General features: G+C 36.0%; 1 protein-coding gene across 2 annotated transcripts in view; it reads right to left on the bottom strand.

The window, feature by feature from the left end:
• RIC1 (RAB6A GEF complex partner 1) overlaps positions 1-16510 on the bottom strand; it is a 43893-nt gene that overhangs the window by 13402 nt on the left and 13981 nt on the right. For both annotated transcript variants that reach the window (XM_009890658.1, XM_009890659.1), the window contains exons 4-12: positions 7397-7504; positions 6124-6266; positions 5752-5888; positions 4716-4807; positions 3556-3644; positions 2413-2557; positions 1852-1900; positions 599-751; positions 40-243 (exon numbers count right to left, since the gene is read on the bottom strand). In XM_009890658.1, coding sequence (XP_009888960.1) covers positions 40-243; positions 599-751; positions 1852-1900; positions 2413-2557; positions 3556-3644; positions 4716-4807; positions 5752-5888; positions 6124-6266; positions 7397-7504 — 1120 coding nt within the window. The remainder of the gene's footprint in view (positions 1-39; positions 244-598; positions 752-1851; positions 1901-2412; positions 2558-3555; positions 3645-4715; positions 4808-5751; positions 5889-6123; positions 6267-7396; positions 7505-16510) is intronic.

Below are 16510 nucleotides of genomic sequence, written 5' to 3'. Positions count from 1 at the left end.
ACAAGCACAGAGCACGTAAGGGCAACCAGCGACAATTACCTGTACAACGTGCCAATGCCTGTGTCCTAGTAAAGTGCTTAAACCCTGAGAATCTAAACTGCCATCTGAAAATGGGCCTCTTTCTCTGGCAGGCTTATGTTCAGAGTGCGCTGAAGTATTTCTGGGATTCTGAGCCTGTGTTGCATCTCCACAGTTCAAATACAAGCGATCTTCTCCCTGAAGGAGGACTTGTTCCTGGTTACTCTACATTAAAAACAGAACAACAAAAAAAACAGAAGCAACCTTGAACTCCATGTACAGAACACAAAGGAATACACATGATCAATATATTAACAGGCTCTGTATAAAAAATATGAAAAATAAGTGTTACAGTAGTTCTCAGTTTTTGTATCACTATGTACTTGTAGGTTTTATGTTACAGTATTGCATAGCAATATTTTCCAAGTACCATTTTAAAAGGTCTATGATAAAAAAAGGAAGACCAATCTAATGGCTGCAAAACAGACTGAAAACCTGCTAAAAGAATAACTCAGAGGTCACTTGAAAACTGGAAATATGCTCTAAAATAAGGATATAGTTATCAACAAAAAAACCTTACCATACAAGGATTAACAGTGAGTGCGCTCTTGATGAAATGAAACTGCAGAATACCAAACTGGCGAGCTTCATTATTTGCATCTCTTTCAGTCTTCATGTTTGAGGAAGTATTCCCATCAATAACCCACAGATTATACCCTTCTGAGCCCCAGGTCTGAATGTAAAAGAATAATAATAATAAAAACCAAAACCAACACTACATATTCTCAGACAATGAGAATTACATAAACTTACTGTAACTGATCTTACGACAGACATAAGCCTGGTAAAAAACCCACACAGTTTGGTGTTCCAAAATGTATCATCACAGAAATCAAAAGTAAACCATAGCAGTAAAATCCTCAAGGAGCAATAAGAATCTAGCTTAAATTATTTTCTTTATGTAAAAAATGTTGACTAAATAAAAAATAACTATGCAAGACATCCATATACGTAATGAAGACTGTTTAGTTGGCAGCTTAAAGCAACTAACAAAAAAAATCCATAAACAGAATCAGGTATGAAAAAATCCTGATCCCCAAAATTACACTGTTGTTGTTCATTAAATTCCATGGTATCAGAATTTCAGTCTTTGGGTTTTTTTTTAAAAGGTACATTGCACTGTCCTTGCAAACATACATCCACTTGGGATGCACGCTTACAATTGTCAAGCTTCACAGGAACTATACACAAATAAAGAAACATTCTAGAAGTATTGTACAAAAGCCATCATGGTTTATACAAAAGGCCTTGAAGGTTCTGTTTGGTATTTATTAACATCTATTGATGTGACACACTAGTAGGATTTCACATTAGTTTTCATTAAAACAATATTGTTTAAGTTTCTTTTGAGTTCATATTCTGAGTTAAGCTACTTCAACAATCAAAGGTAAGTTTTAGCAAAATAAGTAAGTTTACGGTAACTGTTGATTACATTCTCATTGTACTCTGAAATACAACACCAGATTTTTTTAAAAATAAGAGGGATTAAGGAAAACCAAAATTGTTCATTCTAATATTAAAAGCAAAGCCAAGAAAAGGTACATGATGCACGCTTCATGATCAGGCATATACATGGAAAAAAAACCCCATCAACTGTCCCTTTTTACCTCTTCCTTTAATAGAATACTGGTGTTAGGAAGTATAGGCATCTTACTCTTTAAAAGTAATAAAGCTAAAGAAAGCCAGTTTGACTTTCTGAAAATCTGTTTTACTAAAAATAATTTTAAAAATTTAACAGGCATCCTATTACAGTATTTTTACATCCATATTTACCATAGAACTGATCTTTAGAGGGTCTTTTTTGGCACCATCAGACTGATACCTTAAAAACAGAACAGAACAAGTTTGAGTTTAGAAATAACTTCATCAAAATAAGATATTATCTTCCTATCTTTGCATTGTCATATGGTTCTATACTGAACCTCACCTCAAACTCTACAGCCAGTTTGATCCATGGCACTGCATAAAAGGCAATACTATTGCCAGATGTCTAGCATAAACTGTTTGAATTGCGATTTCTGGATGTTAGCACCTTTTCAGCAAATACATACTGGCACAGAAGGAATTTTAATATTTGGAAGCTAAAGCCTGCCTTTAGGGTAATTTGCTTTTACGGCCAAAAAGACCAGTACAAAAAGAAAAGAACAGATTTTCATTTATATTCAAATAATCCTCTCCTAAATATTATTCAATGATATTCCAACATCTAAGGAATTATCATGGAAAAAGATTTTTAAAAGCTAATTCAGTGAATTAGTTTCTAATTAAATGCTTTTAATTAGAGAAATAAAAGTTTATGGTAAAAAATTTTACATTTTCGTTAAGGATACTCACGCAAAATCACCTCCTAAAGTACAGATAAGCTGAGCACCAAAAACACTCCATAAGGATAAGCCTCCACATTCCCAGGTCACCATCACAACACAGCTATCAGGTGACCATCTGATTAGTTTAACAGGTCCTGTTTTATTCCAAATATCTGTTTAAAAACATAATAAAATACCATGTAAAAAACATCAAATGCTCTTCAGCTTTCACCATAAGAATAGAAACAAAAATGTATGGGAAAAAATATTGGGTTTTTCAATTAAATTCTCTGCTGCAAACTGACCATCTCAAAATGAATAAGCAGCAAATGAAGAATTCATGTTTTCTTTCAAATACACATTTGGTTTCATAGGAAACTAAGAATACATGAGAACAGGCCAAAATACTGTGGTATGACAACCATAGAACTGCAGTTTCGGCAAAATTATTTTTAGGACAAAAGAGGATTTTACAGTTATGCTTCAAGCCTCTTCCTTTGGTACTTAACATAACTGTAAAACTCTTATTTACAGCTTTTTTTTTTTTTTAATTTGGTGGGCACATACGTTTTCAGCTGAGGACACAATTTACCCACTTTGTATGTCCCTCGCTCTCGAGCCCACAATACTCATTACTACTACATGAAAAATTCCACTCAGCTTTTGTTCACTGCAGCTCAGGCAGGGTGCTGGATTACTCAATTATTTTTCTGTACTTTACATGTCAGTTGTTTCACGTTAATTCACACCTCTATTATATTCATTATCATTTGACAATAATCTCTCATTGTCTCAGGTGAGTAATGCAAAAGTAACCTCAAGACTACACGTGGGAACTACTAAGATATACAGCATTTAAAAAGGAACAAGAAGCACTGCCTGTAAACTGCTAACTCAGATTCAGATTCACTAAAACAAAACAAAACAAAAAAACCAACCCACACCAACACAACACCAATCCCAGATCCTCCCATATGAAACACATCCAGAAGTCAGTTACAAGCAAACAGCTAAAGAACAAATGTAGAAGAGTACTACAAATGTGCCAGAGTGAATACTAATTGCATCAGTGATAATGCAAACAACAAATAGTTGTTAACTAGCCAAGGATAAAAATATTCTTTAACACCCTAAAAACAGCTGGAAAATTCTAGCAACAAAAGTAGCTCACCAGGATATTGTTTTGGTGTCAGCTCCAATTTATGAGAAAACTGCATGGCGCCAGTGGTGGTATCTATCGTATAAACCTGCACAGAGCCGCTGTAAGAGATTACACATGCTTTAGACTACAGATCATTTGGATTTCTTATCAGTTTCCAGAAGTTAATAAAAAGCTGCTTTTTTCTCACCAATACCAAATTTATCTAGAACAGAAACATTGTGTGAAGTAACACTCAAAGAACTTTATGAAACAAATCTGTAAAATTCTTTCCAGAAGGCAGTGGAGGACCCGAAACACCGGTCCTATAATAACCAATGCCCTAAGAGTATTTCATCCTCTGAAAATACACATGCACACGCAATCCACATATATTTATGGCTTTGAAATGCAAGACAATCCATGAGGGAAGTCAGTGGTCACTCAGTTTTATCAGGAGTGTACTAATGCATACTGAGACCAATGAATTATAGTAAATACTCCTGTTTCAGAGGCTAACACCAACATAATGCATTGTTACTACAACCAAGAATACTATTTCTTAAGAAGACAGGCGAAGAATAAACCACCCACATCTTTTGAAATGCTCCAAAAACAAATAAAATACAATTAAAGAAAGCTGCACTCTAGACCAGCTAAAGCAATATTATACAGAAGGAACTGTCGTGAAGGAGCAGTAAGCAAAATATCACAACTAAAAGCACTTTTGGAACATTTATAAAGACTCACAGTTACTCAAACAGGTAACACTTTTCCCAACCAAATCAACACTTCACAGAGCATTTTGTCAGTTGGGTGCAAAGTGCTGATTCTTATCCAATATTTTTACAATTAGCTGCTTAAAATTGACTTTATTAATCCTGCTTTGAGATTAACTGGGACAGCAGCACTTTCCAATCCTTGGTACTGGTCCAGCCACCTTTTAATGTTTTTCCAGAGCTGAACAGCGAGCATCCATTTCAACTGCAGTTCAAACAGGCAATTACTTCTTTCCTCTTCCCTCCTACCTTCTTGATAAAGCAGGTTATACCATTTCTAGGAAAACCGACCATTTTCATTTTTACAGCTCTTGCAACACAACTTGATAAGAAGAAATTAGTACTTAAGCTTTACAATGAAATAATTTCCGCCTCCCCCTGCCCCCCACATTGAACCAGCCTTACAACACTTACTTGGCACATCCAAATGCCATTAGCCTGTATTTGTTATTTACTGCCACACAAGTTCCATCAATCACATCTTGTGCCCAAACACCATGGAGCTGCTGTAAAGAAAGGAATTTGCAGAGTTTTTGGTTAAATACTGATTTTATTCATGGTAGTCATTATCTTCCCATGTGCTACCCATGTACGTCATATTATAGATCTGCCAGTTGACCTTCAAGATTAACTGACATGGCTCAGAGAAACAAAATCCCATATATGTAAAACTGGTTTCATTGTTCTTAATAAAAATTACAGAAAGATGCCAGTATGTAAGGAAACTGTTTGAGTTCTGAATAACTAAAGCAAGTCAATTACCGTAAGGCAAGAATATCCCTGATACATAAAAATCAGTAGACAGTGCCAAGGATGAAAACAAAACAGGAAAATAAATGCCCATCTGCAACATCTGAAATTGCAGATATTGCAAGTGTGTGAAGGAGTTGGGACAGACTATCACAAACCCTTGTGAGTTTTCTGTAATTAATATAAAGAGATCTAATGACAAAACGTAGTACAGTTTGTAGGCTGAATTACAGGTAAGAAAACACCTAATTCGGAAAAGATTCCTTTAAAACAAATCCTGAAGTACACTTGTCACTATGAGAAGAATCAGACTAGGTTATGGCTGAAATCTACAAATAGCTCCTATGATACTTTGCCATAGGAGAAACCACCTCTTCCCACCTCACTTATAACTAGCAACACAAAGTCCGTCACACAGACAGTAAGAAGAACTCGACACTACAATGACACTTCAAAGCAACGAACAAAAACTGAATCTGCTGATCTGCTCTCACATAGACTGGTACTAGCCCTAAAACAGTCTAGTTCAAATTATGGTATGAAATACAGCCTTGTTCTTATGTTATCTCTTAAGCAGTTGCTAAATTTTAATTTCTTTGCAGCTGAACAGAATTTAACATAGAAAGCTTGCTGAAATGCAGAGATCAAGGAAAACACATTTATTGTAGAGTGCATGCTAGAAACACTAAAGGAAATATACCTCAGCAGTGAATCTACTTGACATTGGTGTAATGAAACCAACTCTGCCATCATTAAAAACAACAGCAAAGCCATCAAGTGTAGCACAGTATTCCATATCTCTGATGTAGACATCTTCAAAGCCCAAAAATGAACCTGCTGAGAAAATACCAGTAATTTTAAAATATGTCACCACAGTGATATTGCAAGCCAGACTTTTCAGTTATTTACTTATTACTTCACAGAAAAAACTAACTTAAACGGGCTATTTTGTTCACATTTACAAAACTCACATTTTTCTCATCTCTGCTTGAGAACAGAGATAATATTTTATATTAGATGGTATTTTGCCAATAGTTAACTACCACAGCCAATAAGAAAATTCAAAACCTACCTCGAGAAGACTGCAGGTCCACAGAAAATGGAACTGTACACAGGTTGATGGCCTTCCTTCCATTGGTCATGCCGTCCCAGTGAACAAGATGGAGAAATCCATCAGCAGTAGCAACAAGTAGATCCTCTAACATGGACTGCAAACTAACAAACGTATTTGTCATTTGCTAAAAAAACTGCATCTCAAACCAATGTCACAGAAAAAAAAAAATCAATTAATGTAACAAACACTATATTACTGCCTCTTGTATAAGCAACTATGTCAAGAAGTTACATCAATAAGTTACAAACTAAGTACCTAAGTCTTCTAGACAGTAAAGGTACCAAACCAACAAAATATGGTACGTGTCTATTTTTTTCCAGGAATGAGAGTTCATGAACAGATGTGTATTGTTAGAGTAATAGTTTAAGTGGTATATGAACTGCTGAATGTTATTTTATTATTTTTGACTAAAAGTAAGACATTGCTGCCAAAAAAATCAATTATTTGTCTATCCTAAAAAATTACCAATATTGCCTAGGCTGTAAATAATCCACAACACTTTCTAACCCATGGTCTAACCAGAAATTAAGTCTTCTCTTAAATCCTTCCCCAAACACCTCCAAAATTCTGAAAACTACTGTTAATCTATTCAGATGCAGAAAACAACCTGCAGCTTCCCAGGAAAGTTTTCTACAGCATGTGCTGGTTTTCTTCCAACATCAGTTTTCTTGTATGGGGCCTCTTCCCAAATTGCACTCTGTTACTTTTCCACCCCACCCCAATGCCATACAGTTTCACCAACTTTTCACACTCTCATTTAGCATATTCAAAGCTTGTTTATAAGGAAAGCAGTCACCACAAAAAAAAAGGAAGAGATAACCAAAAAGCTTTCCCAGGACAAATAGGGTCCATCTACAGGCAACTGGAGAAATGTTGAAATGCTATGTATAGTTTTGCTCTTATATACCTTTATCTCCATGAAATCTCCAACCCATACTTTGAGCCCAAGGACAAACACATTTATAGAAACATAATGTAATACTGAACATGCATGTGCTATATACTTCTATATGCTAAAAACATCAGTATTGCCAAGCACAGAAAGAATTCTTAAATAGCAATTTACTTTTTCACCTCCTCACACCTACTATTAGTTACTTATATCAGTAACTATTAGTCCTTATTTTTAATAAGTCTAAATACTTATTAGAAGTTTTTTTCCATGAGTTCGCTTTTTAACAAATAACTGCTGTGTGCAGAAAAATACTTGAGGCATGATTAGTGAGCATACCTTGTGATAGAGGCTTGCAAGTCCAGCACTTTCTTCATTTCTAGATTTAATGAAGGAGCACATTGTTCTTCCTTATAATGTGGGGTTCCCTTCAGATGTGGGCTTCCTCTAAAATAAAAGAGAAATATTACAATTGAAACAGGATGTCCTGCAAAAGAGGTAAGAGTTACTGACTTACATTACAGGGGTTCCCTCCCCCCCCCATATATGCACACACACCAGGCAGTCACATGCAACCTGCCACAAGCAGCACTTAGTATTTAGGACAATTTCAGTCAGTCATATCGCCTTATCTATATGCCTACAGTGAGTGTATAAGCAAACTAAGACAAAGAACATTACAATATCTGTGTAGCCCATCTCAATAATGCTAAAATAAGTGATATATATTAATGCAGATTCTGATTCAATAAAAGGGTAATTAATTAATGGAAACAGTTGAATAAGAGTTGAATTTTTAAGTTCCTCCAATTCATTCTTTGCCAAGATGCATTTCAGATATTACAGACTGTGAAACATTCACATTTCTTCAGCTCCCTTTGGCAGCTCAATGTTTATACTATTAATTGAGCATGCATAACCCAACAGGTAGACATTTACTACAGTAATTCATAAAAATATATCTCCCCGTAGCAAATGAGCATTAAAGCTAAAGCCTACTAAGAAAAGAGATGACTGAACACTGATTCTCTTCCTTTGAACACACCATTACACAGCATCAACTTCTAAATGTAGAAAGCTTTCAACTTGTATTTTCCTCATTTTAAATTTCACATTTCAGTTCCTAATGAAATAGTTATTTTAAAACTCAATACAGCATCACTAAAGTATTCCTTATTTGTCTTAGTTATTAGATGTGCCACGCATTTCATTAACTTTTTTTACAAAAAAAAGAAAACTGATCTACAATCATAGTATTGTAACATGTCACCCAGCTCATCCATTTCATGAGCCTCATGCTAGTAAACAAAGCAAAAAACAAGCACTGCAGACAGGTTAGAGTTTAGTATAACTTCATTAGTCAGAAACAACAGATACATAGACAGATCTATGTAACCTTTACCTGGATTTTAACTGACAACACTCTACTTTTATTTAACACCATGGCAGCCAGTGCAACTGCCTAAGACAGGCCAGAAACCAACGCAGCTGCAGCTTTACCTAAGTTTGACACCACAAGGATAACCAAAGCAGGAAAGAGATTGAGGTATCCCAGTTGATATCAAGTGCCTTAATTCCATTACCATTTTATAGCAAAACCACAAATTCCTATCTGTTATTCTTTGATGGATAATACACCTTTTCTTAAGCAGCAAGGACAAAGATATGTGCTGGCTAAGGCAAGACGAAGGCAACCTTTGACATTGGGGAGTTAGCAGAAGGAAGCAGTAATAGCTTTCCAGAAGAAAACCATGGTGACGATGAAGGATTATAGCAAAAAGTGAGAAAAAAATACTGTACCCACAGATGGTAAATTCTATAAACATTCCATTATTAAAATGGGGTTTTTCACATTTCAAAAGAAAATTAATTACAAAATACAGCTGTCGGGAAAGAATAGCCCTTCCTATAAGCCAGCTATCATGGACTGACAGGAAGCCTGAAATAGAATTTAAAAAAAGGTAACTAGTTAATGCTAGTGTTGTGGGGTTGTTGTGTTGTTTGTTTGGTTTTTTTTTTTAAACAGTAAGTGAGACTGCATTTCTTGAAGTTCAAATCCACCTGATTTGACCTGGTATCTTTTAGAGTCAGGGATTTCACAGATAAAAACACGTATCATACAGGATTAATTCCTTCAAATCTCTATGTCACTATCTGCAGTGCAGCATCCTTGGGGTTAGAGAAACACTTACAAAACCCCAGCTGTTTGCAGATGTGCCTTTCAAGGCAAGTGGACATACAGATCCCGACAGTATACTCTCAAACAAAACGAAATTACTCTGGGTTATCGAGAATAGACTAAAATTGACAGAAAAGGGTTGTGTAATGCATAAACATTACTGTTACACACCTATAACACACTATGTAATATGTCGGTTATATACCTCAGTGGGTTACAACAAAGTATAAACACAGTGTTTCCCCACAGCACAAACTATTAAGCCAGAATGGGAACAACATGGTTTAAAAGACATCTTTTGCTGGAAAAGAAATTCCAAGTCTCCATGTCAGCAGGCTGCTTCTTCTCTGAACACCTTTAATAAAAATAGTTTGCAAGTATGTTTGAATATTTTTTGTTTTGTGAACTAGTTTCAGCAAATTTCTTACCATCTGCGGAGTGTATCTTTTTCCATTGAGGCACTATTAACATGACTGAAAGTCCAAAATGTCAGTACTTTAATTCATTGGCTGTGATTACATCAAATTCATCAATTCAAAAAGAAGCCCTTACTATGGGTGCAAAGGGGGCACAATCAAAAGTACACGGCATTCATATAGTCCACATCTGCATGAGTCAGCCTTGCTAGTTAAGTTACTTTGACCTTTAAACGAAGAATGTGCACTGCTGACGGAAGCAGGAAAGAATGTTTGGTCTGGGTTGCCACATCAGCATCTGCTATCCCTTATAGCCAAACTTTAAGTAAACCACTTTTGCACAAGAATTGAGAGAAATGGACACGTTGCAGTGACCAACCAGCTACATGTCAAAGCTAACAATCACTTCTATTCGAACGGTATCTGTTAATGTAACTCAACCTGTGAACAAAATCTCTTAACACTCAGAATTGAGAAAAATCTCTAACTACATCTGCAACCCAAGAAAACTCCAAACATGGAAAGATTACAAATGCCAGTCTGTTTGTTTTTTTTTTTTTAAAGGTAGAATACAAGGTTTACAGGGAAGTTTCAAATCTTGAATTGAAGATCTAGGTGTATTTTTCAAACACCAGGTTCATTCTCTGTTCTCTATTTAGCATGTCATCAGTGATATGCTTGTTCACAGAAAACAGAGCACTATACAGTATTCTGTTCAGTTCTACCATGACTTCCCCAAAATGAAAGAGGAGCCTATAAACAAGTGGACTGCTAAAATTCTTAGCATGCAGTCATAAGATTTTGTATTCATTTGGTCTTCTCACAGGGGAAAGGAGTGACTCTGGAAGTAACACTTTGATTCTGTTAGAAGAAAAAACTGTAAGCTCAAACTGTGATGCAAGAAGCAACAACGAGAAAATGGAGAAGTGCGTTTAAACACACGTATCCCCCTGAAAAAAAAAAAAAATCCAACAAAACAACAAAGCTTAAGCATCCTGAATTCAAGAAGAGGCAGCACCACACAGAAGCATAGGCAGCTAGTCTCCCCTGAGCTGGGAAGAATTTCCTTGAGTTTGTTATCTGGGGTGAGGGGGGGTTCAGGGAGGAAACAGGACACCAGCCAGCTGATTTTTCTACCAGCACAGTACTGCACTTACGTCCTCCACTACATGAAGAGCAGTTAAGTGATACAGCATGATCCATGGACAAAACTTGCTCAGAAATATCATTACCAGACTTGGTCACTGCTAGCAGAAGTAGTTACTTTTAGTAGTAGAAATATTTAGGAAGTTAATTACTGCAGAATCTGAAAGGATGTACTTAAGGACATCTTCATTAATTGCAATTAAGGTATAACACATCCCCTTTTTTAGTCTGTTCTAAGTCTAGTTTTTCAACATAATGTTCACTGTTTTCTTTTAATTAGCGGGGAATTCTATTCCAGAGTTAGCATTAGCATTAGATTAAGGTTTAAGTTTACACCTTACTATGGGCTAATCATAGTAGCATAGGTAGTTGTTATGGCTGGATAATAGTTTAGAAAAGTTTAGAGATGCTCTCAGTCAACAAACGTCATGCTACCAAAAAAAATTAGTGTGGCTAATGGCAGACAGTGCATTAATTAAAAAAGCAAAGAAACAACAGACAAGTCTATAGCATCCATTCCCACTAGTCAAATCACAGCTGCTTGGGAAGTAATGGAGACATTTTACTGTAAAAAATAAACATTCCAGACTTGTTCATCAGTAAATATATTTAGAACAAATAATTGATACAAACAATAATTGATACAAAGGTAATATGTTTTTATACTACTTTGGGGGCACAGTATTCTTAATTGTTGCTGCTAAAACAGCTTCTTCAGCAGTACTTTTGGGGGAGCAGGGGTGGGGAACGACAAAAAACAACCCCTAACACCTTGATGTTTCAACTATTAAGACCATCATACATGTAAGAAAATAGGGCAAGCAAGGTTTCTAAATGAATTTACACCACCAAGAACTGAGTTGCTCTCCTTGAAGGCACAAAAGCAGAAAAAAATGACAACAGCTATTATTGTTGCATTAGCACAATTACATAATGTAACTGTTCTACAATGGTTCCTATGAAGACACCAGTTAGTGAATCGTCTGTACAGCTGAGGAATTTTTTTTATTTTTTATTTTTATTTTTTTTTTTTACACCTGATTCAAAGAGCCTGCATTATCACCTCTAAATGTGTGATTCTTCAATTCACTGCCCACCATTCTTTCCAGGAATAGTTCTCAAACAAGTAAAACAAGTTATGCTGTGAGCTTTGATTTCCATAGAACCAGCATCTTCTCACCCCTAAACCTGTACCTCTTCACCACACCCTGCAGGCAGCCACCAGCTGAAGATTAAATACATCTGGCTGGATCCAGAGCTATACACGCACAGATTGGCAAGAACTGGACAAACAAGGATTTAGAGAGAGTCTATGGAAACAACTATAAGGAATGAATAAGGGTTTAGAAAAGTAATTCTTACTACAGCCTTTTCTACCCAATCAAGTAATAACAGGTTTGTCGTTTGAGAAGAGAAATAACTAGCTAGCATATTAATCAACTATTCATGTAAAAAAGCTAAATGGTTTACCAAATTATTATTCCAGTTGCAAAGGTTTCTTGACAACATTTTAAACCTCCTGAACCCCATCAAGAGCTGGCAGGTGCCAGAGTGGTTAAAAAAAAAAATAAATCTACAACTATTCTAGTTTTTAAAATACATTTTCCAACCAATGCTAAAAACAGCTTATGGTGAAAACCACACTGTTAAAGTTTAGCAACAGCTTAATTCCAAACAAAAACTATTTAGTAAGTTAATTAACTGTACACCTTATTTACCCTTGCATAGTTTAAAGTTCAAAACCTTTGTACACACTAATCTTAAGTCCACTGAATCAGGAAAAAACCTCCACTGATGAAGTAATTTATGGCACCTATAAACCATCTTGCTCTAGAAAAGTAAAAAGCTTTGAGAAGTGCCAGAAAGACTAGGACAAAAATACAGTAAAAAACCACACGTATAAGCAACAATACAGAATTGTAACTCAGGACATAGCTTGTTCACATGCCCACTTTGCTTAGAAAAGAACGTCAATGTTTCAAGTATTATCAGGTACTTAAAATCTAGAGCATTGAGATCTTATTCTAAATTTATACCACATTCATAGCACTTGCCCCCCAGTCGCCCTCCCAATGCAAGCTCCATTTGAGGCTATGAAGAAATCTGAGGCAAAAGAGCCTCCAATTACCACACTTCGTTTATTAGCCTTGTAAAGTCTTTTAGGTTTTGCCTTTTTTAAAAGCAAAAATATCCTCAGCACTAAGACACTGCACACTGTCTCTTCAAGTGACAAATCTTATGTCACTCTCCTTGCTAAAATTTTAAATAGAAATAACAGTTCAGTACAGGGAAGCCTCTACTATGATGGTGTTACACATCTCTTCACTGTGGAACAAAGCAGTATCTGTACAAATTCCTTTGGGAACTCCTCAAAAAAATATTACTGTAACTTGCCACAGCTTACAAAGCTACAAATTTCCTTGTATGCACCACCACTTTTAAGAGTATCACAGATGGAGATTAATTTTATTTTAACATTCTATTATCTTACCATACATATTCTTCATGATTTATCTTGTAATGACTTTCATAATATGGTGGTAAAATTAGACTGAACTAATTGAAGTGGGACTTTGTACTTGTGCTCACTGCACGAAAAGTATCCCAGAATGTGGGCTAATGGCCAATACCGTTTCTCTTCCAAGTCTGCTCTGAACTGGAGCAAAGTCTCTAAGAGCTGGAATGAAGCCGTAGACTATTCTGGCTCAATTTAAAAAAAAAAAAAAAAGAAAAAAGAACCAAACCAAAACAAAAAAACATGAACAAAAAAAAGTCCCACACAATTACTGCCTTTTTTTCCTGTTTTCAGTTTAACAAATTAGGCAGGATACTTCAGCTTTTCATTGAGCATGAATGTCTGCTCACTCCAAGAACAGACTAGCAATTCCTAGCCAAATATCAGAGTCAGAAATATTTCCTTCTATAGAACTGCAATTGACAACATTCTTCGAATACTACAATTTGACAAAAAGCTGTAAACTCCAGCAAAAATTTAAAAAGCTTCCTTTTATATATATATATATATAAAAATATACTCAGAATTCATGACAGAATGCTGTGCTTATGATATGAGCACTTATTTTATGACATTAATCGAATATTAGATTTTACATTAAAAGTGCATAATGCTGAAAAGATTAGTTCCTTTAACGTTTGCTATATCTACACAAGTATATTTTAAAATTATTAATCCTCTAAAGGTATGAAATAGCCAGCATTTTAAAAAATTTCCCACTCAACCCTCTTAAAGTATTTCAAATAATCCCAAATTTCTAAGAGCTATGCCCTCAGATACTGACAGAACAAACTTAAAAGTTCTTGGGGGCCCAGCCACAAACACTGATAATCTTGAACTCCAGCACTTCCATTAAATCACCGAATTTCTGAACAAAAAGACCATTACAATAGGTTGATATGAAAAGGAGGAAGTCATGCCAAATCAGTATTTTTAAACAGGAAATCGATTTTCCTAGGCTCTGATTCTGTCTGTTTCTAAATAAACAATAGCAGGAGGCAGGGTGAGTTCACTCAACCAAAATCTGGTCATTTAACACTACTAACAGATAAGGGGAAGCAGAGACTCTTGCTTTCAAACACGATGAAAGCTTAGCCTCAACTCATGCTTTAGCTCTTCTACTAAACCTGCGTTGGTCAGATTGCCAGAGAAGAGAGAAACTTGGCCCTAAAAGAACCCCTCACACTGTGATTAGATATACTGCAGTGCTGTCATGGTTTAGACCACACCTGGCGGCTGTACCGAGTTACAAACAGCAAAAGTGTTTCTGTCACTTCCCATGCAGTTTTGTCATTTGTTTTTTTTATCTTTAGGCATTTGGTTCAAGCTGTACCAGCAACACACTGTTACAAGTGTAACTGCAGTTTACACAATCACTGTATGCTAGGACAGTTCTGTTAACAGCTCAAATAGAGGCAAGCTCTTCTGGATCATCTTGCTCAATAGCCACACATAGTAACACCTATGAACTGGAAGGACTGTACTTGTTCTCCACAAACATTCCTCTACCGTATGGATGAACGAGGAGTAATTTTTATTTTCAGCTATTTTGGTCACTTTCTTCAAATCAAGGCTAAATCATTATCAAGAAAATATTAAAGCAGTTATTTAAAAAACACCAATACCACATAAAACTGTAACTCTACTGCAGCTACCAGCGTCCCAACACTGCAAAAATAACTAAAGTCAAGAAAGTGGCTGTCTATCAGATACCTTACCACCTTTTCTGATGTTCTTTTTCCACTTAAGGCAAAATATACACATTTCATTTAAATGAGAGCTAAGCTGACAGGATAATTTAAAGACAACCTTCTGCTATGTCTTTCACTTTCAAGTCTAGCCACAAGGTCAACTTCAGGATACTGACTAAACTAGCAAATCTTCCACCAGGATTTTGGCGCAGCTAAGGATGTTATTTATGTGTACCCCCAGTGCACGACCACCTCATTATGTTGACGTGCACTGCTTAAGAATTCTATTCAAGCTGAAGTTGTATTGAGAGAGTTTTCCTTTATTTTTGTAGTCACTACGTTGAAATTTTATGTTTCTGCCAGAACTGGCCATTATTATTTAAAGAAAGGATACTACAGAACAGGCTTCGTTCTGCTTACAAAAAGTTGTAGGTATGGACAGTTCATCAACACTAAGAATTATTCATAATTTTAAAAAGCAGAATAAGACTGAACTTCTCAGAGCACTGACAGAAGCGTGCTCACTAGCTAAAAAAAAAAAACAAACAAAAAAACAAAAAAAAAACCACCCCAAAACAAAACCAAAACCACAACTGATTATATTCTACAATATCTGTTGACTTCCTGGTATGTTGTGTAGGTGTCCAAAGAGAAGAGTCGTAGGGAAAAAAACCTTTACCTCAAATACGCAAAGTGTGGAGAACCATATTTGAACCCGTTCTCCATCCATTTTACTGTTTTTACTGACTTGTTTGCAGCAGCTATTCTATCACACCACTAATACAAGGACAACCTTACATCTTTATACTCTGCAAAAATCACTGCCCTCCCACGCACTTTGCCTAACATAGACAAATAGCCACATAAGACAAAGCTGGACATGTCGTTATTAGTATTTGCATGAGAGTTAAAATGTTGCAAGCAATTGCTTTACCCTGAACTATCATACAAGATTTATCATACTATTATCACGGAGCAGTCACTCCATGTTTTTGAAGCTCTCAGTGCTGCTATTCAGGGCTACTTCAAGGTCACCGTTTTCTAATGCCAGCCTTTTGTTCTATGCCAACTTACAAGCTAAGCCACTGGAATCCGGGGGAGGGGGCAGGGAGGGGTAAAGAAGGGAGATGGGCAGGCTTAGTTTCCCCATCAGGTCAGCAGCCCGACTTTACTTATGGCACAGCTGCATAATCACTGCTGCCAACAGAGAGGAAGGAGCCAAGGACACACTGTTACAGTGGGAGGAAACAGTAAGATGTCCCCTTTCAAGCAAGGCAAGTCACATATGAAGCCTTTCACTGATTTTTAATGGCTTCAAAGTTAACAAAATTAATTTGGTACTGTTCAGTCCAGCAGAAATTAAATTCTAGCATTTCAGTGAAATAATGTCTTTGGGAAATGAACATAGGCCAGAAGAAAGTTAAAAGTTTCAATTCTGGGATTTTGGGTTAGTTTGTCTGTTTGTTCATTTTGTGTTGTTTTTTTCTTTTTTTTGTTTGGGGGGGG

Source organism: Charadrius vociferus, unplaced genomic scaffold (genome assembly GCF_000708025.1).
Source record: "Charadrius vociferus isolate BGI_N301 unplaced genomic scaffold, ASM70802v2 scaffold188, whole genome shotgun sequence".
Taxonomy (NCBI): domain Eukaryota; kingdom Metazoa; phylum Chordata; class Aves; order Charadriiformes; family Charadriidae; genus Charadrius; species Charadrius vociferus.
The sequence above is the reverse complement of the archived record's forward strand: the minus strand, read 5'-3'. Positions and strand labels throughout refer to the sequence as shown.